The sequence below is a fragment of the Oryctolagus cuniculus genome, chromosome 5, assembly GCF_964237555.1.
Source record: "Oryctolagus cuniculus chromosome 5, mOryCun1.1, whole genome shotgun sequence".
NCBI lineage: Eukaryota > Metazoa > Chordata > Mammalia > Lagomorpha > Leporidae > Oryctolagus > Oryctolagus cuniculus.
Genome location: NC_091436.1, coordinates 108,315,327 through 108,341,528, shown reverse-complemented (window position 1 = coordinate 108,341,528; position 26,202 = coordinate 108,315,327). Strand labels below are relative to the sequence as shown.

General features: G+C 36.3%; 1 protein-coding gene across 1 annotated transcript in view; it reads right to left on the bottom strand.

Annotated features, from left to right (window-relative positions):
* The window catches only part of EYS (eyes shut homolog), a 1,404,981-nt gene that overhangs the window by 670,901 nt on the left and 707,878 nt on the right, over window positions 1–26,202 (bottom strand). Inside the window, exon 18 of the mRNA XM_070074646.1 lies at window positions 18,427–18,577. Coding sequence (XP_069930747.1) covers window positions 18,427–18,577 — 151 coding nt within the window. The remainder of the gene's footprint in view (window positions 1–18,426; window positions 18,578–26,202) is intronic.

Here is a 26,202-nt window from a genome sequence, read left to right as displayed (position 1 = left end):
AACAAATTTATGGCTTTTGGCTGATATATTTTTGTATCTTTGAAAAGCTTAAGGCTTGCTTTCTGTAACATAACACCCACTGGTAAGACTGTGAATAAAGGAATATAATGAACACAACACTGTCTTTATTATCAGAGTCTATGGACACATAGGAAAACCTAATAGTGACTGAAAAGCCAAATTGTTTACAAGGTCATTTACAGAAGGAAGTAGCTCTGGCCAATGCAGTAAGTATAGGAAGAAAAAAAGGAAAAGTTTGACTGTCACACATAACCTTTCTTTACCGTGTATTAAAAGATTTCTTCAGAGCAGTAAAATGAAGAGGAAACAGATAAAAGTTAAAATATATTCAAAAGCTGTAAAAATGAAACATTTGTATGATACACAATCTCAATATCAGAAACGACAACAAGTCAAAGTACTTTACTGTGAAGCTAACCTGTTGTTGTCAACAACTGTGTTTTCGCTCATTTTTATCAGTGAGCTTCACGTAAATCTAATTCTATTGTAATTAATAAAGTCCAAAAATAAAATTGAATTCAATATTCTTCTATTCAATAAACCTGTGTGAATCCCCATCGAACTGAATACAAGCCATAGAGATTAAAAAGCAAGATAACAAGAAAGGTCCATTATTTCAAACGGTATTTGCTGTAGTGGAAGAAAGCAGAAGATAAAGTGATGATTACAGTAAAAACAAGATGGTTAAAGCTAGAATAGTTACAAATACAGGTTTCGATGGAATCTTATTAAGGGGAAGCTAACCAACTTCACTATCAGGGAAAGCTTCCTTGATAAACTGGAGGATAGAATAACAGGAACTTGCAGGCTATATATGGTTAGAAGTGATCTCAGCAGAGACAGATACACACCTCTAAAATACTGAGCAGTGGGGTCTGGGGCAGCCACATGTGACTTCGATACTGCAGATGAATACGAAACTCAGACAAATGGAGGACTGAGGATAAGGTTAATATTTGCATACTAAATAAAGGTAGTACTTACAAAGGAAGGAGTCTGAAGCATGTGAAGTCAGTCAGTGATATGATATCTTAGGAACTCCTCTAACAGCCCTGTAGAGACACACTGAGAATGCCAACAATTTCCAGGGTGGGTGTAAGGGAGACCTGATCTGTTTTGTATTAATAAAGGTAGTTTTAGAATTCTATACTTTCCCTGGGAAATTGCCTTCCTTCTTACTGAGAACTTGCTTCCGGACTTAACCTACTGTCTCAAGGAAATCTCAACCTGACTTCCCACACGCACTTTAGACTTACAGGAGCAAAGTGAATTTGCTATATTTTAAAACACAAATATGCCTAACAACATTTGTTTTCCAATGTGAGTTTATCTATCATCTTTCCCATTGACTGCTTCCTTTCTGTATTTGCTATCTCAAGGTAGGTTTACTCAGCTACCTCATCCTCAACTCCATCCATAACTTTTTTAAGATTTGTTTTAGTTACTTGATAGGCAGAGTGACACACACACACACACACACACACACACACAGAGGTAGAGAGGGAGAGAGAGTGAGCAAGGGGCATAGAGAAATCTTTCATCTACTGTTTCACTTCCCAAACAGTCCCAACGACTGGGGCTGGGACAGGCCCAAGCCTGCCCATATTTCTTCTGCATGAGTGGCAGAGAGCCAAGTGCCCTGGCTGTTATCCACTGTGTTCCTAGGTACATGAGTAGGGAGCTTGATCAAAGCAGAACAGCTGCTACTTGATGCAGCACTCTGCTTTGGGGTGCTGCCCTTGCAAGTGTCTGTTTAAACTGCTGCACCACAATGCCTGTGCCAATCTACAAATGTTTTTTTCAAGATTTATTTATTTATTTTAAAGGCATTGTTACAGAGGCAGAGAGAGAGAGAGAGAGAGAGAGAGAGGAGCCAGCTGCTGGATGAGATGGAGAACCAGCCTCCATCTGCTGGCCTATTCTCTAAATTGCTGAAATGACCAGTGCTGGAACAGGCCAAGGCCAGAAGCCAAAAGCTCCATCTGGGTCTCCCAAGAGATGCAGGGTCTGGAGTACTTGAGCCATCTTCTGCTGCTTTCCAGGTGCATTAGCAGAAAGCTGGATTGGAAGTGGAACAGCTGGGACTAGAACTGGTACCTATGTGGGATGCCAGCACAGAAGGTGGGAGCTTAACCCACTCACTGTACCACAGTGCTGGCCCCTATCCACAACTTATAAAGAAAACACTGATCCACCTGCCCCATAAGAAGAGATAGGTTTATGCCTATTTTCATTAGTAAATAAGATACAGGAAGAGGGTGTCTAATCTGATTACTTATCAGTTAATCTCCAACACAGAACAATGCCTAGCATATTTTAATACTCTCTCTAGATGGGTGTGGACAGACTTGTTTTTGGGTAAATGAGTGAAATTTTATCCTATTTTTGTCTGCTATTTTTTTTACTTACAATACAAGCATATAAGCTAGAATTGAGAAGGTTTCAGAGTATTAAGAAAATTTACACAAGGATCTTAAAACTCAGTTATAATGTTAAAACTGTTTTGAATTTTGTTTAAAACATATATTATATCAAAAGACCCTTGGATATGACCCCAGAAGCACAAACAGTGAAAGCCAAACTAGAAAAATGGGATTATATCAAGCTAAGAAGTTTCTGCACATCATAGGAAGCATTCAACAAAATGAAGAGGCAAATGATGGAATGGGAGAAAATATTTTCTAACTGTACATCTGATGAAGAGTTAATATCCTGGCTATATAAGGAGCTCAAGAAATTCAAGAACAACAAGACATTGCAGTTAAGAAATGGACTAAGGATATGAGCAGGCTTTTTTCAAAGGATAAAATACAAATGGCCAACAGACACATGAAAAGATGCTGAGGATCCCTAGCCATGAAGGAAATGCAAATAAAAACCACAATGAGGTTTCATCTCACCCCAGTTAGAATGGCTCTCTTTGGGGTCAGCGCTGTGGCGCAGTAGGTTAATCCTCCGCCTGAGGTGCCGGCGTCCCATATGGGCACCAGTTCTGGTGCTGGCTGCCCCTCTTCCAATCCAGCTCTCTGCTATGGCCGGGGATAGAGGATGGCCCAAGTGCTTGGGCCCCTGCACCCACATGGGAGACTGGGAAGAAGTGCCTTGCTCCTGGCTTTGGATCTGCTCAGCTCTGGCCATCGTGGCCATCTGGGGAGTGAACCAGAAGAAGGAAGACCTTTCTCTCTGTTTCTCCCTCTCTGTCTGTAACTCTACCTCTCAAATATAAATAAAATCTTAAAAAAAAAAAAAAAAGAATGGTTCTCACACAGAAATCAACAAATAAAATTCAGTCATTAAAACAGACCAAGGACAATGTGCCTTTGTAAATGCTAACTTTGTAATGTGTAGCAGAGCTGCGTAACATACATTTTTAAAATCTGAGATTGAATTTTGGACCTACCACTCAATGACCATGAAAATGATGTCAGGCTGTCAGGTCATTCAGCCTTCACAACCTCAGTTCCCTCATCTGTAAAATGGAATTAGTCATTTTATCTGTTTCAAAGATCTGCTGAAATAATTGAGATATCAAAGAGAAGACTTATAACACTGTCCAAAGAGAAAGTGCTTAATACTATTAACTACTATCATAAGGGCAAGGGATTTTGTATAGTTTGGTTTGTATTGGAACAAATAGATCTTCCAAAATTTACCTCATTTCCATATATTCTTTGAAATATCAAACTAAATTTCTAGTTTACAGTTCAACAAGTATATCAAGTAGAGATTACAAAATGTAGTGGAACTAGGTGCTGTGCTAACTGGGTTCAAATACTGATTCAGGCAGGTGTGCAACCTTGATTAAATTACCTGTTCACACCATACTTCAATTTCCTCAATTGTAAAATATGGACAGGCATTTCTACCTGGTTGCTGCAAGGACTAAATGAGCTAATATTTGCAAGAAACATAACAAATCCTAGGAAATGGACACACACACACACACACATGAACAGTAGTGACAATGAATGATATTTCCTACAAGATACATGTTTTGCTTTCTTTCTCTAGAAAGGCAAAGTAAATTGTCTTAAATACAAGGGATCCGTATAGTCTTAATCCACTCATATAAGTGATATAAAAATAAAACACATAGTGAGCATTTCAGAAAACCAAAATAGCAATATTTTAAACTAAGTATCTCAAAAATATTTAATATACAAACAAGGTTCAAATGTTTCACAATGAGAGAGCCCATTTGTGTATCATAACATATGGGACTTGAAATAACTTCAAAAAGAGTTTTTTTTTAAATGTTGGTTTAGTATGGGGTAGAATACAATATTAATGTTTAAAAGAAATTTAAAGGAGTAACAGGCAGTGACAAGAAGTAAAGGCATAATATGCAATATCTGAGTCATTCTCACTGTAATTATAAGAGTCTGGTATCTCTATTTTGCACACTTAGAAAAAAGAGGCCAGGAAGGGATGAGCAACTAGTGCAAGCTACCATAGCTTCGAACTGAAGGAGCTAGAATTCCAACCCCAGCACTCCAAGTATTAATTAGGGATATTTACTGTCCTTTCTACACTGGAAGTTGTAGCATAACTGGGTTTTAAAGAAAATAGAGGCCAGTGCCATGGTTCACTAGGCTAATCCTCCGCCTTGCGGCACCAGCACATCAGGTTCTAGTCCCGGTCGGGGCGCCGGATTCTGTCCCGGTTGCCCCTCTTCCAGGCCAGCTCTCTGCTGTGGCCAGGGAGTGCAGTGGAGGATGGCCCAAGTGCTTGGGCCCTTCACCCCATGGGAGACCAGGATGAGTACCTGGCTCCTGGCTTTGGATCAGTGCGGTGCGCAGACCGCAGCGCGCCAGCCGTGGCGGCCATTGGAGGGTGAACCAATGGCAAAAGGAAGTTCTTTCTCTCTGTCTCTCTCTCTCACTGTCCACTCTGCCTGTCAAAAAAAAAAAAAAAAAAAAAAAAAAAAAAAAAAAAAAAGAAAGAAAGAAAAAGAAAATAGAATCAGGTATCTTCAGGTATCTTAGAGAAAATGGAGCATATTCCTAAAATAGTTGACAAAATCTTAGCATGAAGTGAATTGGTTCTCAATGATCAGAAAATGTTTACCTTATGCTTTGTTACCTGATTCCATTTAATTTCCAGCTTTGCTGGAGCCAGTGTACTTACAAATAAAGGGAATTTTAATAAGTTTGCACTCCATAACATTTTACAATTGGCTCTATGAAGTACTTCATTCTCAACTTAGATTGTGCTGCAGATTCTCTGAATTCATGCTTCACTTATTTTTCCAGTTCTTGGCCTCCTTAAATTTTACATTATGATTTTCATATATGAGATCATTCACTTGTGGGTTCTATTCTCTAGCCTTTGGTTAAATTGGCTTTAAGTCCTTAAATTTTGCTAGAAAATGATCTCCCAAATTAATAGCCCCAAAGCACTTAATCCAAAAATTGATTTTATTTCACCTGCTGTTCAGTTACATAGATAATGCTACAAAATTAAATAGGGTTTTAAAATTATGATCTCTATTACTAGAATTCCCTAACTAGTGTAAGCCAGATTACTTTTAGCTTTACATTACCTTTTTCTCCCTAACCACTTATGAAGGAATATTGAAGGATTTTAATTTTAATAAATCAATTAATATAGGAAAAAGTGAATACATGTTCATTTGTCTCAACTGTTCTTCTTAGTCGAAGCTATGCATCTGAAATGTATTATTGTGGAGTTTTATTTATTTCTTGGTTAGTTTTCAAATAAAAACTCTTTGAGACTTTTACAGTTAAAGGAGAAGGTAGAAGGAGCACCGGATAGGAGTTCTTAAAGAGGTGTTTTCTGGGATGTTACATGAAAGTGAGGTGATCCCAGGAGAACAGAGTGTGACAGAGTCTGTGACTGGGGTAGTATGTTAACACCAATAATATCTGTGTGATTCATACTGTGGAGCAAATACTATGGTATACACAAACATGCATGAGGATCTTCAAAAAGTTCGAGGTATATCATGAAAAAACCAAGCATGGGTAGCAAAGAGTTTTGGCACCAAAATATTTATATTAAGTACTTAAATATAAATTATAACATGTAAACCATATGTGTATATACATAAATATTTGAATATGTGTTTTTATAGTGAATAAAGATACTTTAAAGTCTAAAAATAAAATGAACATATATCTTTTCCTTACCTAGTATAACACCTTTTTAACAACATTGAGACTTTCTCTTTGATCTCTTCTCTATCCTTAATTGGTAATACTTGTACTGATTTTGTATGAGTCCTTCCTTTCCCTATAATTTACTATTATATGAATATTTGCATAGATAAAGTTTATATATTATTTACATTCTTTTATTTGGAAAGTTCATATAAAGGTACATTCATTCATGACTTTTTATTGTTTCCTTCAACAATGTTTTTTGAGGAATTCATGTTGATGTGTGGAGCTGAGTGCTACTTTTTTCATTATTTGTGAATTTACAACATATAGGATATACTTAATAAAGTTAATGTCCACTTCTGTTATTTCTCACTTTTCATGTTATAATTATTTTTGCTATGAATATACCAATGTCTATGTCTTTGTATATGTGTATAAAAATTTACTTAAACAGGAAAATTTTACTGTCTGGGATATATACATCTCCCACTTTATAAGTGATACCAAATGGATTTTCAATGTAGATTTTTAAAAAAATATTAAAATTTCTCCATGCATTTGCAACTTATATACAAATTAATATAGAATGCTCCCATTTTGCCAGAGGAAAGCTTAAGTTCTAAATAGAATACTTCTGGTGTTTCTTCACTCAACATCTTAGGCTTAAATAGGGGTTGTATTAGCTAGCTTTTTTTTTTTTTACACCATAATGAAATATCTGAGATAGGCTACTTAAGAAGTACAGAGAGATTAATTTAGCTGTTTTAGCTGACAGTTTTGGAGGTTGGTTTTTTTTTTTTTACAGACAGAGTTAGACAGTGAGAGAGAGAGACAGAGAGAAAGGTCTTCCTTCCGTTGGCTCACCCCCCAAATGGCCGCTATAGCCGGTGTTCTGCACTGATCCAAAGCCAGGAGTCAGGTGCTTCCTCCTGGTCTCCCATATGGGTGCAGGGCCCAGGCACTTGGGTCATCCTCCACTGCACTCCCGGGCCACAGCAGAGAGCTGGACTGGAAGAGGAGCAACCGGGACAGAATGCGGAGCCTCAACCGGGACTAGAACCCAGGGTGCCAGCACCGCAGGTGGAGGATTAGCTTAGTGAGCTGCAGCGCCAGCCCAGTTTTGGAGGTACAATATTAGCTTTGGCTCTGGGGAGGACCTATGGAAGGTGGTAGATGATGGAACATACTTAGAGGCAGGATCACATGATAAACAAGGTAGCAGAGAGCAGGTGAGCTGAAATTTGGGCTTTTGTAACAACCCTTTCACTATAACTCAGGGGGTCACATGAGAACTTCCCAAGGGTATGATCCCCCTAGTTCCACAGCCTACAGTTTCCTCTACCTCTCAATAGTACCACTTTGGATCCCAAGTCTTTAATGTGTGGACCTCTAGGGTCAATATCCATGCCATTTTTCTTTGAAGTTTACCAGCAATGGTCACGTCAGAGAATCTAGTGGATTCTTTCCTGGCCTTACTTTTAAGAATCTTATTTCAATGCAATTGAATAACATTTCCTTCTTATAACTTTCTGTTCTGGCTTCTGGGGTATTATGTTTTCCTAGCTGTACTCTTGCCCCCATGGCCAATTTCTCTATCTGATATTGAATTACCTTCTCACTAAATGTTAGATTCCTCATGACTTTATTCTGGGATTTCTTTTCATTCTCATCATTCTTTCCTCAAGTAATATAATCTGGTCTCACAAGTTTAGACACCAGTAGCACAGACTGAAAACTTCCTAAGTTAGGATATAAGTGTTAAGTAGGCCACTTCTGCAAGACTCACAGACACTTCAAACTTAAAGTCCCAAATTAATTAGCTTGTCACTCCTCCCTAAATATTTTCTTCTTAGTCTTCCCCATTTTAGTAGCATGTTCCCTTAGTTGCTTTAACCAGAAGCTACAACTCAATGCTTGATTTCTCCTGACTTCTTCCTAGGTTTACATGTGCAGACAAGTATATATTCACTTCTATACTTTCTGGCGGGAGCAAAAAATGGAGTGAGATAAGCAAAGTGGTGGATATATGTCTTTTTAATAAAATGAACTATGTCTAAACAGTTTGGAGATCTTTACAAACAAGAAGTACATACAAATGGAGGCATGTAAGAGAGATAGAAATGATATCATAACACACAAAACAAGAAGCAAACTCTGGTGGGGACAGATTCAGGAACAGGCCTTCCCAGGATCTTGTCACTCAATTTTACAAAGATAGCAAGAAATAGATGTATAACTGTTAAACAGATGGATCAAAGCAAAAAACGAAAGAGGTGTTGGTGGAAAAAGGTGGAATGATGGGAAGACAGTCTGTCTCTATTTTGGGTAGGACCTAATTTCTGCCATATTATAAGGCAACGGTCAGTCTACAATGATTTATTGGTTGACTAAGAAAGGCAAGATGTAATGTATTTCAAATTAAATATAACTACTATATGTGCAACAGATGGGAAATAACTCATTAAGTTGAGAACAATTACTTGTGGTAACTGTCATTAGATACATACTATTCTCAATTGATGATGCATTTTAACATAAACTACTACATATCCTATGGAAACTGAAATGTAGACAACAGAAGTGAATTTTTCATTTATTCTCCAAGATTTTATCACAAATACTTAAAACTAATTCTGTCTTTATGTTTCTGATCATTAATTTAATAATATGTTTTCGGGAAAGATTCAGTGATTACTGGCAGTTTTTTTTATAAAAATAAATTTGCAGTAAATTAATTATTGAATTTGTAAATCAATCTTTTGAATGTACATAAAGCAGATAGCACTCATTTATTTTACCAAAGTATTCTTAAATCTAATTCACTGAAAATTCTAAAAGTATAGAACTCCTTTACCATACTGAAATCAAAAACAATTATTTGCAGAATTTGCAAATATTTCCTCCCGTTGTATTTGTTACCTCCTCACTTTATTGTTTCCTGACAGAATCATATTTGTCTAATTTTGCTTTTATTGCTTATATTTCTGGCATCTTTTCCAAGAAGTCTTTGCCTATGCCAATGACTTGCAGAAGTTCCCCGATGTTTTCCTTTAGTAATTTAATGTTATTAGGTCATAGGTTAAGATCCTTGACCCATTTAGAGTTGATTTTTATATAAGGTGTAAGGCAGGGGTCTTGTTTCATACTTTGGCACACAGAGATCCAATTATTCAAGTACCATTTGTTGAGATGCTTTCTCCAGAAAATGCTTTTAACTCGTTTGTCAAAAATCACTTAGTTGTAGATATGTAGATTAATTTCTGGGGTTTCTATTCTGTTCCATTCGTCTACATATCTATTCTTGTGCCAGTATAGGCTGTTTTGATTATAATTACCCTGCAGTATGTTTTTTTTTATTATTTTTTATTTATTTATTTATTTTTTTTATTTTTTTGACAGGCAGAGTGGACAGTGAGAGAGAGAGACAGAGAGAGAAAGGTCTTCCTTTTGCCGTTGGTTCACCCTCCAATGGCCGCCGCTGCAGCCGGCGCACCGCGCTGATCCGATGGCAGGAGCCAGGATCCAGGTGCTTTTCCTGGTCTCCCATGGGGTGCAGGGCCCAATGCACTCCCTGGCCATAGCAGAGAGCTGGCCTGGAAGAGGGGCAACCGGGACAGAATCCGGCGCCCCGACCGGGACTAGAACCCGGTGTGCCGGCGCTGCAAGGTGGAGGATTAGCCTATTGAGCCACGGCGCTGGCCTAGTATGTTTTGAAATATGGTATTGTGATGCCTCTAGCTTGATTTTTGTTGTATAAGATTGTTTTAGGTATTCTGGTCTCTTGTGTTTCCATATTAATTTTAGGATTTTTTCCCCCTAGATTTGAGAAGAATTTCATTGGTTTTTTGATTGGGGTCACACTGAATCTGCAAATTGCTTTTGGTGGTATGGAATATGAATTTGGTGGTATAGAATATGAATTCTTTCAATTAAAGAGCATGGAAGATTTTTCCATTTTTTTGTGTGTCTTCTTCTGTTTCTTTAATGCTTTATAATTTTCACTGTACAGATCTTTTTTTGTAGCTATTGTGAGTGGTACTGATCTTGCAAGTTCTTTCTTAGCCATGGCATTGTCTGTGTATACAAAGATAGGGACAGACATTTTTCAAAGGATGAAATTCAAATGGCTAACACACGAAAAAAATGCTCAGATAAAAGCCATCAAGGGAATGCAAACAAAATCCACAGTGAGTTTTCCCTCACCCCAGATAGGATGGCTATTATCCAAAATCCAAAAAACAATAAATTCTGGTGAGGTAGTGGGGAAAATATACACTAATACACTGTTGGTAGGAATGCAAAGTAGTATAACCATTATGGAAGACAGAATGGAAATTCCTTAGAAATCCAAAAAATGATCTGCTATATGACCCAGCCATCCCACTCCTGAAAATTTACCTAAAGGAAATGAAATCAACATATGAAAGAGATCTGAATCCCCATGCTTGTTGCAGCTCAATTCACAATAGCTAAGATCTGTGATCAGCCAAAATGTCCATGAACTGATGACTTAATAAAGAAAATGTGGTACATATACAGTTTGGAATCCTGTCTTACAACAAAATGGATGCAACAGGAAACCATTATGCTTAAACATGCCAGTCACAAAAATACAAATATTATATGTTATCCCAGATTTGTAGTAATTAATAGATAAAGCACAAAAAAGTAAGGTTTATGAGTAAAATTGACATTTTGAGACTTGATTATTGTTTTTAGCCTTTGTCTATACTTTTGAGGGACAGTTGTTTTTCTACTTACTACTTGTTGACTTCTTTATTTTGTGGAAGATTAAGCTTGTGATTATAAAATAGACTGAAAGTATGTCATTGTAAAAATTAAAAGAAATATAAGTAATGAGGAGAGAGGGTGGGAGCATGGGTGAAAAGGAGGGTAGGGTGGAAAGTATCATTATGCTCTTAAATCTGTATATATGGAATACATGAAATGTATTCACTTTATATAAATAAAAAATTGAAATAAAAAAGCTAAGTAAAAATAAATGTTTAGTTTCATGGAGTAAGTCATGTATTGTTTAAAAACACTTCAGTCCAATATAATAGTACACACCATTATTTAAGCATTTTCTCTTTTTAATTTTGGTGATTTACTTACATGTGAAGAGTATCATGTTTCCATAACTCATTTTATATTATCAATTTCTATTTGAAGAAGAAAAAAAACTGCCAAGGGACTAACAATAGTGTTTGGTTTTTTTCTGTAATTATTTTTCCTTCACATTTAGCATAGGGACTACCTGGTACTGTTATAGCTTGATTAGCAATTAGGAATTAAATTTTGATCTTCATGTAATTTGAACCCAAAAGCCAGACTCCATTCACTGAAAAGCATGAAGAATTAAAGACCTACCAAGAAACATTCTTTCCAAACACTACAGACAGGGCATTTACTCTCAGACCTTGAAAGATATTGTCATTTATGGTCATCTGGGAATGAGCGTTTCACACTTCAAGCAGGTAATGGAAAGTGTCTAAATGTTTCATTTTCTTCTCACTTACAAGCTGTGTGTGCTTTCCTTAGAGAAAGTATTAAACAACCTGTCATCAGACTCTGACCATGTGGAGGGTCTCTGACCAGTGCAGAAGACATTCTTGGACACTTAGAGATTAGAGCTAAGTCTAAGTTAGCACTTACTGTTTTGAGGAATCAACTATAGTTCTTTCCCTTGGTGTTCTTTTTTTCCTTTTAATTGCAAACCTGTTGTTTTTAATTTTCTGAGCACTGACAACCCACTGTGCTTAAACAGCAGCTCTTAATCAGGACACAATAATTAGATAGTTAGAGCCTGCATGATACTAAGATATGCGGAAGTGTTGCCTTGCACAGAAACAGGCTGACAACACTGTTTTTTTTTCCTGATTCTATCTATCATTTCCCTCTTATTTTTTTTAAATTCTAGATTTGTATATAATATATACAAATTTTAAAAGCATACAATGTAACTTTTCAATACATATACAGAGCTTCAACTGACCATACCAAGCAACCAACACTTCTGTTTCCTTATCTTTTTGTGTGTGTTTGTTATGATTTTTGTGTGTGTGTTTGGAACCTATAAGTTCCCCTCTTCCAGTTCCTTATTTGGATTGTTTTACATCATCATTAGCCATAGTTATCCCTCGGTGCTGTAACATACAATAACTTGTTAATATTCAATCTATCGTGTTTACACAGTCACTGTACAATCTCCTCTCATCTCCCTCCCTCCATGCTTTCCAACTTTAGCTTCTAGCAATCACTATATTAATTTTGATTAAATATATATATTTAAACATTTTTGTTTTAGTTATTGCATGTAAGAAAGAACATGTACTGTTTTTCTCTTTCTGGTGTCTCATTTATTTCACTTCACAAAATGACCTCCAGCTCCATTTATTTGGCTGCAAATACCAGGATTTAATTTTTTAATGGCAGAATATTACTTGTGTGTGCATATACCATTTTTTCCTTATATTTTCATTCATTGATGGACACTTAGTTTGATTTCATATCTTGGCTTTTGTGAATAGTGCTGCAATGAACATGGGGCCCAGGAATCTTTTTGCTATGCTGTCTCATTTCTTAAGAAGATATACCCAAAAGTCAGATAGCTGGGTCATATGGTAGGTCTATATCTAATTTTTGAGGAATCCCCATACTATTCTCCATAATGAGTGTTCTAATTTAAATTTTCATCAGCAGCATATGTTTCCTTACCTTCATAACTTCAGCAGCAGTTAGTATTTTAGACAACAGTCATTAGTATTTTTAGTGATAGCCAGTCTTTTTTTTTAGATTTAATGACAATATTTTTCTTAAATATTTTATTTATTTATTTGGATCATCGAGTACAGATACACATGAGAGAGAAGTCTTCCATCTGCAAGTTCACTCCCCAGATGGCTACAATGGCTGGAGATGAGCTGATCCAAAGCCAGGAGCCAGGGGCTTCTTAGTCTCCCATGTGGGTGCAGAGGCCCAAGCACTTGGGCCATCTTCCATTGCTTTCCCAGGCCGTAAGCAAAGAACTGGATCAGAGGTAGAGCAGCTGGGACTTAAACTGGCATCCATATGGGATGCCAGCACTATGCCACAGTGCTGGCTCCAATAATAGCCATTTTACTTGGGGTGAGATTTATTTCATTTTGGTCTTGATTTCCTTCATGACTAGTGATATTACACATCTATTTACATATATTTACTAGTAATTGGTGTTTATTCTTCCCAGAAACATTTATTCAGATCTTTACCCATTTTGAAATTGAATTTGTTGTTGAGATTCTTGGGTTTCATGTATATTATTGATATTAATCCTTTGTCTGATGAATAGTCTCAGATTTTTTTCCATTCTGTTGATATTGCTTCATTTTGTTGATTGTTTTCTTTACTGTGCAAGCATCTTAATGTAATCCTATTTGTCTATTTTTGGTTTTGTTGTCTGTCCTTTTGGGGTCTTACCCAAAAAGTTACTGCTTGTGTAAATCTTTTGGACACAAGCCGGAATCTGCAATGTTGACTGAAGCTGAGACCCCAGCTAGTAGCTCCGACAGGTGTGTGTGTGTGCATGTATGAGGGATCACACCCACCAAAAATGGGCATGTTCGGCCTGAAGCAGGTATGAATTTGGGGTGCTTGCCAATGCTGGAATGTGCTGGAGAAGAGAGCTGGAAGCCTTAATGTGTGCACTCTAAGAAACAAGCTAACACAGGCTTGGGCTTTAAGACCAGAACCCAGGGGCTGGCGTCGTGGCTCACTTGGTTGATCCTCTGCCTGTGGCACCGGCATCCTTTATGGGCTCTGGGTTCTAGTGACGGTTGCTCCTCTTCCTGTCCGGCTCTCTGCTGTGGCCCACGAGGGCAGTGGAGGATGGCCCAAGTGCTTGGGCCCTACACCCGCATGGGAGACCAGGAGGAAGCACCTGGCTCCTGGCTTTGGATTGGCGTAGTCTGGCCGTAGCAGCCATTTGGGGGGTGAGCCAACGGAAGGAAGACCTTTCTCTCTGTCTCTCTTTCTCTCTCTCTCTCACTAACTCTGTCAAATAAATAAAAAAAAAAAATCAGAATCCAATGTGATCATTAAAGCCAAAACTTGCTGGGCAAGGGAATTTCACAGTCCTGAAGTGTGTGTGTGTGTGTGTGTGTGGTGGGAGGTTGTGTGTGTGCAGGTTCCCAGAACATGGGTGGGCTTCGGAAGAGAGCTATAGCAGGCCTCATTCATGCCTGGCATGCGCTGCCTTTGCTGGAGAGGGAGAAATGCAGGGGAACTGCCAAGTCCACAGAGGCAAGTGTCCTGACTGAAAAGGTTTTGGAAGCAGGACCTGCTGAGATGGGTCACCTGCCCCACGCAGTGCAGAAGACTGCTTGTGCTAAGGTGCCACCATCAGTGTCACTGCTGGATTCAGTGGGGTCTGTAAAGCTGAAATCTGTTTTTCAGCAGGGTTGAAGATCTGTGAGGTCTTATATTTGTTCTTGGAGTTTTGGAAGAAACATAGTGACTTCATTTTCTTTTTTTTTTTTTTTTTTTTTTTTTTTTTTTTTTTTTTATATTTTTTGACAGGCAGAGTGGACAGTGAGAGAGAGAGACAGAGAGAGAAAGGTCTTCCTTTGCCGTTGGATCACCCTCCAATGGCCGCCGCTGCAGCCGGCGCACCGCGCTGATCCGATGGCAGGAGCCAGGATCCAGGTGCTTTTTCCTGGTCTCCCATGGGGTGCAGGGCCCAAGCACCTGGGCCATCCTCCACTGCACTCCCTGGCCATAGCAGAGAGCTGGCCTGGAAGAGGGGCAACCGGGACAGAATCCGGCGCCCCAACCGGGACTAGAACCCGGTGTGCCGGCGCCGCAAGGTGGAGGATTAGCCTATTGAGCCACGGCGCCGGCTCGTGACTTCATTTTCTAATGCAAAATTACTTAAGATACTCCAGGTAGCTGCTCTTGCTGGGAACCAAAGTCTATGATGATTGCAAGTCCTGTTCCTTCGTGGATATGAGGTCTGCTTGGGACTCTCCCACTGAGCCTCTACCCTGTAGTGGGGGCCACACTTGCCCATGAGGCCAAGATCTCTGCTGCTACCACACTTTATTTCTCTTTTTATGCTGCTATTCCAAGTCTCTGTGCCCCATAGGCTTCCTGCATATACTTGCTGAGTTTCAAGTTTCTCCTTTTGGCGCTCACCTGCTGTTATTTACATGTTATTTTGGTTCTTCTCTATGAAAATGACAAACAGTAGCCATCTTGGCTCCCCTATGATTTCCCTTTTAGTATTACCATAATCTGCATACATTTTTATAGGATGCTTGCAATCATCATTTAGTACGCAGGGATCTAAGTGTATGCCACGCAAACATTTTTTACTCACATACACAAATACACACACAGTAACTGTGACACTGTAATAGTATAAGAAAAGAGTAAAAATCAATAAGGGGCTGACATAAAATCTTTTAAATGCACTATGCTTAACAGGGAGGAAAAATCTGCTTAGTTGGCTGCTCTTTTAATTTCAAGGTAACTTCACTAGTCCACACACTGCCTGTTGCTATAAATCTGATTGCAACAATGTACAGGTTCCCTATAATAGCAGAAGAAAACCAGTTTTCAGTTAATGCCAATTCTTCCAAACAAGGTCTTGAGAGAAAAAGACTTTAGAAAAATAGTTAATTATTATATATCTCCCAAACTCTAAAATTCTCTTCTAACCTACACCCAAATTTTTCTTTTAGGTTTCTAGATAAAGTAACCTAAAAATCACACTGTTGTGTTTTCTATTTCATTTATTTTTTATCACATTACTACAGCTTGATTTCTGTTCTTATTCTCCTAAATTTGTGGTTGATGCTTTGTAGGAATGGTGTCGAATATGGATGGGTTCCTTTGGGAAATGTCATTTTTTTTTCCTTTTGTGACATTTTGCCCTTGTTTTATTGCCAAATTCTCTATTCCTTAACCACTTTTGTGGGCACTTTCCTTAATCCATTCTTTGGATGCTGATCCCTGATCCTCAGCCCTCTGTACTGTTTATAAAATCAGTTCAATGAGTGAGTATGGTTTCCGTTCTCACCTGCACAGAGATTCCCACAACCATACATGGAGGATCTCTCATGAACTCAAGGCCCAGGTTTCGGATAATTTATATTCTATCACAATATCCCACTGACAGGAAAGATATTCAACAGGAATATATAGATCCATTGGTCTAATGGATTAATAGTGATTGATAAATATTGGAAAAATCATCTCTGTCCCCTGTTACCTCAAACACAAACTTACCATTTCCCCATTGTATAATCTTGTTTTCCTCATATTAAAAGTAATATTATAGGGCAGATGTTTGCCCTATATTAATTTATACTTACAAAGTTAAATTCTGTATGAGAACCTCTTTTTTTAAAAAAAATTTGAAAGTCAGAAAGACAGCACGTTCTAAGAGACAGAGACAGATCTCCCATTTGCTGTTGGATTACTCCTATCCCTCAAAACAACTGATACTGGGCCAGTTCCAGGAACCAAGAACTCCATCCAGGTGTCACAGATGGGTGCCAGGAACCCAACTTCTTTAGCCCTCATTGGCTGCCTCCCAAGGTGTTTGTAATCAGGACATTGGAACTGCAACAAAGCAGAGCTGGGAATCAAATCCAGGTCCTTTTCATATGGGAGACAAGCAGGCCAAATGGTAGCTTAACTACAGCCCCAAGTACCCCCCACTAGAAACCTATTATTTACTTGGGAAAATATATACCTAGCTATGAAATAAGAGATCAATCAAAATCTAAATTACTAAATATTAATTTACATAAGTTTTAAAAATATTGTATCCAGAGGCCAGTGCTGTGGTGTAGTAGGCTAAGCCTCCACTTGTGGTACCAGCATCTCAAATGGACGCCAGTTTGTGCCCTGGCTGCTCCCCTTCCAATCCAGCTCTCTGCTATGGCTTGGGGAATGCAGTGGAAGATGGCCCAAGTGCTTGGGCCCTGCACCTATATGGGAGGTCCAAAAGAAGCTCCTGGCTCCCGGCTTTGGATCAGCCCAGCTCCGGCCATTGTAGTCATTTGGGGAATGAACCAGCAGTTGGAAGACCTTTCTCTCTCTCTCCCTCTCTCTGTCTGCAATTCTACCTGTCAAATAAATAAATAAAATCTTAAATAAATATTTCATCTTTTATTTAATTGCTACCTTCACTTACAAAATGGAGATTGAACCTGAACCAGGTAACAGAAACTTTCCTTTCCTTGGTATATAGAAAAGGAAGTGAAACAGAACATTTTCTAGACTTGCTGAGCTTGTAGAATGGTTTACTTAAAAAAATTCAATAAAGCACATAAAAATCTGCTTAATGATTAATCAATGTACTATTGATGGGGTAAACCTGAATTTAAGATAATTTCTTCATGTTTGCAGATATATACCTAATTTCATCAAAGGCATTTGTTTCACATCAAATAAACGGGTAATTTTTTATTTATGAATATTTGATTTGAAATTTTATCTTGTGTATTCCAAACCTATAATACTTATAGCAAGTAGATTCGTATCCATTTGTATTACTTGTGGAAATTGGAAATAATAAGAGTTTATATTTCCAATAATATAAAAACCATATGTTCAAATATGTAAATAGAGTTTCAAATATAGTAAGATGAGATTCATAAATGTAATAAGTTATTAGTGGACTTAACATACAACCTTAAATTTATAAAGCAATTCTATGAAGTAACATAATCAATAATTATGTAGTCAATTTATCAATAGCATTTAAGTCAACATGCAAGCTATTTTCCTAAAATACAACCTAATAATGAAGACAATAAGCTAATTATCTCAATGCAAATTTAGATAGCAGGCTGAAATCTGCACAAAGCTCTAAAACAAGAGTCATTGCATTTTACTGAGCCCACAGGGAACAGAAACACTTAATGGTTTTCCAGTTCCATATTTTGAATCATATTCTTAGTGTGGTATTAATTTGACCCACTGGAATATCCAGTGAAAATCACTACCTTAGGTGTGTACAAAAGTTCACACTCTTAATGTTATCAGGAAATATAATACACATACTATAGTATTAAGATAAAATAGTTGCTATGGGAGTAATTCTACTTAATGAGAACAGTAAGCTGTTACTACACTTGGGTATGATAGATAATATATATGTATATGTTAGTAGACTATCTTAAAATTTTATTTTGAAACCATGAAGGTAACTCTACTAATTAGAAAATGTATTGCACATTTTACTTTTTTAACAAAATGAAATAATTTGTAGTTTTAAAAAAAATCAACAAAATACCTGATCTTTTCCATGAAGATGTGGTGACCCACCAATAAAGACAGATCCTGATATTGGCAAAGGTTTTCCAGATAAGGGATGGGTAGTTTCGCTGAATTTTATAATCCTCTCTAGAATAGTCAATTCAGCTTTACATGGATCCAATTCTTGCCTGAAACCATTTAGGAAAGAAATTTATGATTTTAGCATGTATTGTATAAACATTTGTCCAACCAATTAATTAAGCTATTACCAAAAGAAGAAAGATTTAAGTAAATACATTATCTGACCATAAAACCAACAAAGCCAGAAGTAGATTAATTTGTTCTAAATTAAAAACACTTAGAGCTTTCAGTACAAAGTTAAGTTTTGACAAAATGACAAATTATAGCAATCATGTAATGAAATAAATAAATCCCGATAATAAACAGATCTTTCCCAATACTAATTGAAGTGATAAGAGTATAGTGTGCTATTTTATTTTTTTACATTATTGAATTTTCTGTATGGGTGAAAAATATTGAAAAGAAACAAGATGGATTAAAAATGTGGTTTTGTAGAGTAGAATATATATTTAAGGTATAAAACATAAATGTTTTTCAAAGTAATTTGTTATAGACATATAATTTATTCCAATGAATGTATATAAATGTTTTAAAAATGAACACATGAAGTATAATTCAGAAACTCAGTGCAGTTATTTTCATGTGCTTATTTTTATAAAGATGAGAAAAACCAAATACTTCAACAATAGTTTAGCATTTAGATATGCATGCCTCTTCTACTCTAGCCATATGTTAACTAATCCTTGAATCCATGGATTGGCAAACCACTGCTCAAGGGGGAAATCTCTCCTGCTACCTCTTAGTAAACAAAACTTAATTGGAACACAGCCACATGTTTCTTTATATATCCATGACAGCATTCAAGGAAATGTTGAATAATTACAACAAAGATTCTTAGCCCAAAAATATATAGCATCTTACCTTACAGAAAAACAATGCTAGATCCATGACTTAATTATCTATTTATCTGCCAAGATAATAGTGCATATCATAAAAGACACTCACATAGCATCAGTTTGTACATGGTACTCTGTGTCATAGGGCATTCTTTATTTATACAAACTTTTTGCTAAATTATACATAAAAAGAAAGGAGGCTCTAGACTCTATGAACATATCCAAATATAAAGTACCAGTCAAAAACAAAATACTACTAGCTAGATCCTCTTCTCTCCCCACATACATACACAATCTCATGCATATGAGATTTAATTCATGTAAGTGGGATAGAGATACAAAGGTACAAAAATGGACCTAGAAAAAAGAGGAAGGGCCAAAGTTCATGCATAGACACACACACACACAAACACACACACACACTAACTCATAGTTTTATATCCAAAACAAAGTTGAAATGGATACAAATGTGGTTTTGCAGAATAGAATATATTTTTAAGGTATAAAAAATATTTTTCAAAGTAATTTGTTATAGTTATATAATTTATTTCAAGATATTGGAAGATAAGAAAGCTCTGTTTATTATCAGGATTTATTTATTTCATTAGGTGATTGCTACAATATGTCATTTTGTCAAAATTTAACTTTGTATGTACTGAAATATTTAAGTGTTTTAAATTTAGAACAGATTAATCTACTTCTGGATTTGTTGGTTTTATGGTAAGATAAATTATTTACCTAAATCTTTCCTCCTTTGGTAATAGCTTAATTAATTGGTTGGACAATGTTTATACAGTCTATACTAAAATATATACACAAAACTCTTCATTCAGCATTATGCTTTTAATATTCATTTTTGTTGGGACCTGCACTGTGGCACAGCGGATTGACGCCCTGGCCTGAAGCACTGGCAGCCCATATGGGCGCCGGTCTGAGACCTGGCTGCTCCACTTCCAATCCAGCTCTCTTCTATGACCTGGGAAAGCAGTAGAAGATGGCCCAAGCCCTTGGACCCCTGCACCAGCATGGGAGACCCAGAGGAAGCTCCTGGCTTCTGGCTTCATATCGGCACAGCTCCAGCCGTTATGGCCAATTGGGGAGTGAAGCAGCGGATGGATGACCTCTCTCTCTCTCTGCCTCTCCTTTCTCTGTGTAACTCTGACTTGCAAATAAATAAAATAAAAATCTTTAAAAAATTTTTCATTTTTGTTATGGAATTGAGTAGTAATTTGTTCACTTTCAAAGTACAGCATTGGATACATCAAAAAGTATCCTAGTGTTGGTGTACATTTGAATTGTTGCTATTTGAGGGCTATTATGAATAGCACCACTATAAGCATGTTTGCATATGTTATACTATACACATATATGTGCATTTCTGTTGAATATTAACAACAAATTTAGAATTCTCTTTATGTTCATGATATGCTTGAATGTTTTTCCTTCTTACATTTTTACTTTGTCAATGCTGTCCTTCAATATTTTGTTCTTTTCATTTATAACAATTGATCAATTTTTACTTATTAATTAGTATTTTGTTGATTGTTGTTGTTTCTGATCTATCATGTTTTTGGAAAATGTATTTTATTGTTGACATTGATATCTTCAATCCATCTCAGATTGGTTTTTATATAGCTGCAGTCATGTATCAATTTTTCCTTTTCCTTATGGAAATCACAACTGAATCAGGAACACGAGTAGAAGAAATTCTATTGATTACCCTTTGTTCTGCAATATCACTTCTGTTATAAATCATGCCCATATATATATGGGTCTCTTTGTAGACTGTATATTTTGTCTCATTGATCAATTTTTCTATCTTTGAACCAATATATCAATGTCATAAGACTTACTCTAAAAATACAGTATTTACTTCCTGGTAGAGTAAGTTTTCCTACTTTATTTTTTCTCTTTCAACATTGTTTTGTATATAGAAGTATGTATATGTGTGTGTGTGTGTGTGTGTGCACTTGGGTCCTTCCTCATTTTTATTGTTCCATTTTTGTAACTTTGTGTCATTATCACACTTACAAATATTGATGCTATCTGTCTTGATAATTTGTATAGTAAAAGAGAAAGAAGGAGAAAGCGAGAGAAGGACAGAGGGAGAGAAAGATTCAATCCATTTTTTGATTCTCCAAAGGCCTGCAACAGCTAGGGCCTTGTCAGGTTAAAAGAATTCCAATCAGGTCTCCCACTTGTGTAGGAAAGAGTCAGGCACTTGATGCATGTGCATTTTCCCTGAAAAAAAAAAGTTTCAGAAATTCTTTGCATTCTCCTTTTATCTGTATCATAGCATAAACCTAACAGATTAAGTCTAGGTATGGCCATACAGCTGATATTGAGGCTTTGATGATGAAAGTTTTGAAAACTTTTTTGAAAAGCTTAAGGATAATTCCCTATATTAAGAACATGAAAGAAAAATGTGTTGAGCATTTTTAGAACTCACTTGATATACTTAGAGTCTGTATTTAGAAGCAAACTAGATTTTTTCTGGGTTAATTACTTCTTACAATTAAATTGTTAAAAATATCTTAGGAGGATATGGCTTCCAGGAAACTATTCATTAAATGATAAAAATAAAAAGCACAACCATTCAGCTCCAATCATTCTGTAAATTTCAATGTTTGGAAAAATAGCTTGTGTAGTTTTGCAATATTACAATAGCAATAATAATTATTCACTAACATTTTTTCTAATAAAATCTTTCCTTGTATGTTGTGAAACAGATAATACCCATTAAGATACCAAAGATATTTGTTTGGACTTTGGTCCTATCAAATGAGAGGATGACTCAGAAATAATGTATGAACTCTACTGGTGATTTTTTTCCCCGAGTACAGAAACAGTATAAACTCATTATAAGCTTTTATAAAAACAATAAATATATTCAATCAGCATTTAATCAAATAGTAATCACTAGTCCTTTGTTGTTTAATTTTTACATCAATATCAATAAATTTTAGGTCAATAACTATGCATCTGAATCAAGATTTTTTGGTCTGTACAATTATTTCTTATAGAAATATATTGCAATTTATTTAAATGAAACTTGTTATTGGATATTTGCTTTCCAAGATTTGGAAATTATGAACAACTATGTGATATTAACATTTGGAAAATAATCTGACCTTTTTAAAATCATTTCCTTATGAAGTGTTCCTAGAGGTGAATTAAGTCAAATTATAAGCAATTCTTTTTTTTTTTTTTTTTTTTTTTTTTTTTTTTGACAAGCAGAGTGGATAATGAGAGAGAGAGAGACAGAGAGAAAGGTCTTCCTTTGCCATTGGTTCGCCCTCCAATGGCCGCCACGGCTGGCGCGCTGCAGCCGGTGCACCGCGCTGATCCGATGGCAGGAGCCAGGTACTTCTCCTGGTCTCCCATGGGGTGCAGGGCCCAAGGACTTGGGCCATCCTCCACTGCACTCCCTGGCCACAGCAGAGAGCTGGCCTGGAAGAGGGGCAACCAGGACAGAATCCGGCGTCCCGACCAGGACTAGAACCTGGTGTGCCGGCGCCGCTAGGTGGAGGATTAGCCTATTGAGCCGTGGCGCCGGCCTATAAGCAATTCTAATGATTTACTATTGAATTGTCAAGTTATACTCAAGAAATTGTTCCAGTCAGCAAGATTAGAAGCAGCCAGGATTTTCTTTCTTTTCATATCAATATTCACAAGATCAATCAATATTTTCAATACATTGCCTGCATGAATATTCTTTTCCATGGAAGAAATACATATTTTGGTAAGTGAACTTAAGTCTGACACAGAAAGGCATATGCCACATATTCTCCATCAAGCGAAGAACTCAAAAAATGTAATCAAATATAGAATGATAATTACTAGAAGCTGGAAGTGTTGGGAGGAGAGAGGGATATTGGGTAATGGGCACCAAAGCAGAGTTAGGTCTGTTGGTGACTACGCTTCTCAATGACCTATATTTTCTGAACAGACAGAAGGTAAAGCTGGAGTTTCAATCATAGAGTAATGAAAAGGAGAGGGAATTGTTAATTATACTGATTTGATCAGACTACATTGTATATATGTATTGAAATTTCACACTGTACTCCATAAATGTATACAATTGTTGTTGTTAATCAAAAGAAAAATGTAGTATGTTTTAAAAAGTACAGCTAAAATATCTGAAAAGATAAGTTTTAGCTTATATTTTATTTTTATACATAGAATCAAAGATCATTATCACTTCACAGTCAGATGTTATGAATTTGAGTATTAGCACATATTTTTCAACATACATTTACGATCTTTCAATGTGACTTTTGAAACTGATTGACTATTTTAGTACCACAATTTTCTTTAATATTTGTTATGCTGAGTATTCTTTCTTATAAGTCGTCCTCAAAAAGAGTTTCTTCACGTGTTAAGAAGTTCATAATTCAGCACCTAAATTATTCTATTTAAAAATATCTGTGGGGATTTTATTACAATTAAATGTTTAGAGTAAAATACATTCTATATTCTAAAATTTAAATGGAAACACACATGCAAATATATATATATATACACACAAGTGTGCAAACAATACCTGCACATATTTATCTGAAATACTTATATGAAATACAAAGTGTTAATAGAATATGTAATATAATATAGTGTTAATACTAAAATTATGAAAATTTAAAAATTATGAAAAATGAAATACATATATTAAACACATATATGTATAGTGTTAATACTAACAATTAAATATTTTATTGTTGTAAAAAGAGAAACGGCCATCTTTTTATTGAAGCATCTGTGTTTATTATAGACTCAATTGTGTTGTGTAATTGTTAGAGAATAACAATGAGAAAATGAGGTAGATATTAATTTAATATGCAATTGTCTTTTTAGTACAGTCTGCACTAAAATACCATTTATTTACACTATGAAATACTTCAGAATTCACTGAGAAAAATGTCATTGATCTTTACATGATGAAGATGATTTTGGTGGGGAAATTAATAATAATGAGTATTATATATGTGAGATTTTGAGTGGGGGCAAAAGTTGTAAAAGAAGTGAAATGGAATTTTACAGGTTTTGTCTGTCTATAATTGAGAGGGAGATATGGGTTCAGTATCAGCTTATTTGGATTTCTCCACATTGAGCATGTGGAGTACATTATGTTCTGTACAAGATCAGTGATTCATTTAGTGTAAGGTCAATACTATGAAAGAGGACATTTGTGGGATAGTGCTTTGGGGTAGCAGGTTAAACATTCATGGTGCTGCCATCCCACGTGGCCACCAGTTCCAGTCCCTGCTGCTCTGCTTCCTATCTAGCTCCCTGCTGATGGCCTGGAAATGGACTGGGAGATGGACTAAGTCCTTGGGCCACTCATCCATGTGGGAAACCTGCAAGAAGCTCCTGGCTTTGGATTGGCCCTCCTTTGGCTGTTGCAGCCACTTGGAGAGTGAACCGTGTGATGCAAGTCCTCTCTCTTCTGTTTCTTCCTCTCTCTGTCTGTAACTCTGCCTTTCAAATAAATAAATCTTAAAAAAAGAAGAGGACATTTGCTGTGTCTTCACTGTGTCTTCACATTCATAATAGAGTGCTGTATTTGGCAAACACTATAATAGCCTGTGTGGAAGCATTTTATAGAATATGATCTGAAACGTATTAGGTGTTTCATGGATGGTTGACAATATTTTTCTTTTGAAAACACTGTACTATATTATTTATTAGAGAATATCTTACAAAATGCTGAAAATACAATACAATATTCATTTATCTTGGAAGTAACCATTATTCTAAATAATTTAAAACATATTTATTTTATAGTTCTTTCTCCAAAGTGGAAAATATATGAACTTTTTCATATTTTATCTTCTTTGTTAACTTAATAAAATTATAGATATATTTATGTTATTACATATTATTTTAAACTGTTAATTTTGATGAATTCATAATATTTATTCATGTATTTGTACAATGATTTATCTTTAACATTTCCAATTACTAGGTGTTTGGATGTTTTCACTATTTTACATTAAATTACAATATACCCCTATTCTTTAAATCCTAATAGAATTCATTTTCTTGTATAATTTAATAGAAATTGTATTACGTAAACTTTTTAAATAACACCATTGTCTATTTGTATATTTTCATAATAATTTTTTCTTGATTTACTGTCTGACATGCGTAGCTTTAATATGTCAGCATCATTAGACTATAGATCCAAGTTATTCAATTAACACTAATTTAGGTATTGCTCTGTGAAGGAAATTTGGTTAACATAATGTCTTTTTAAGTACAAGGTATTACATACATAACATGGGTGGACCTCATCCAGTCAGTTGAAAGACTTTAAGAGTAAAACTGAGAGTTTCTGAAGGAAGAGGAAATTTCACCTGTACTCCTACTCCAAAATTTGCCACCTGTTGGTCTGTCCTGCCATTTTTTTTACCTGTCCAGCAAGGTCTCACAATCACATAGGTGAATTCCTTGAAATAAGTATTTTTTAAGAAGTTTATTCTCATTTTTTTAAAATAAGATTTACTTATTTATTTGAAAGGTAGAACAGCAAAGAGAAAGGTAGAGACTATGACAGGGAGAGGAAGAGCAGGAGAGCAGGAGAGTGAGACAGTAAGGGAATCCTTCATTCACTGATTCACTCTCCAATGGTCATAACATCCAGTGCTGGGCCAGGCCAAAGCCTTGAGTCAGGAACTCCATCCTGGTCTCCTGGATGGATGGCAGGGGCCTAGGCATCATCTGCTGCCTTCCAGGGTGCATCAGCAAGAAGCTGGACTGGAAGCAGAGCAATCTGGACTCCACTGGCACTGATATGAGATGCCAGTGTCACAATGGTGGCTTCTCTTACGGCATCACAA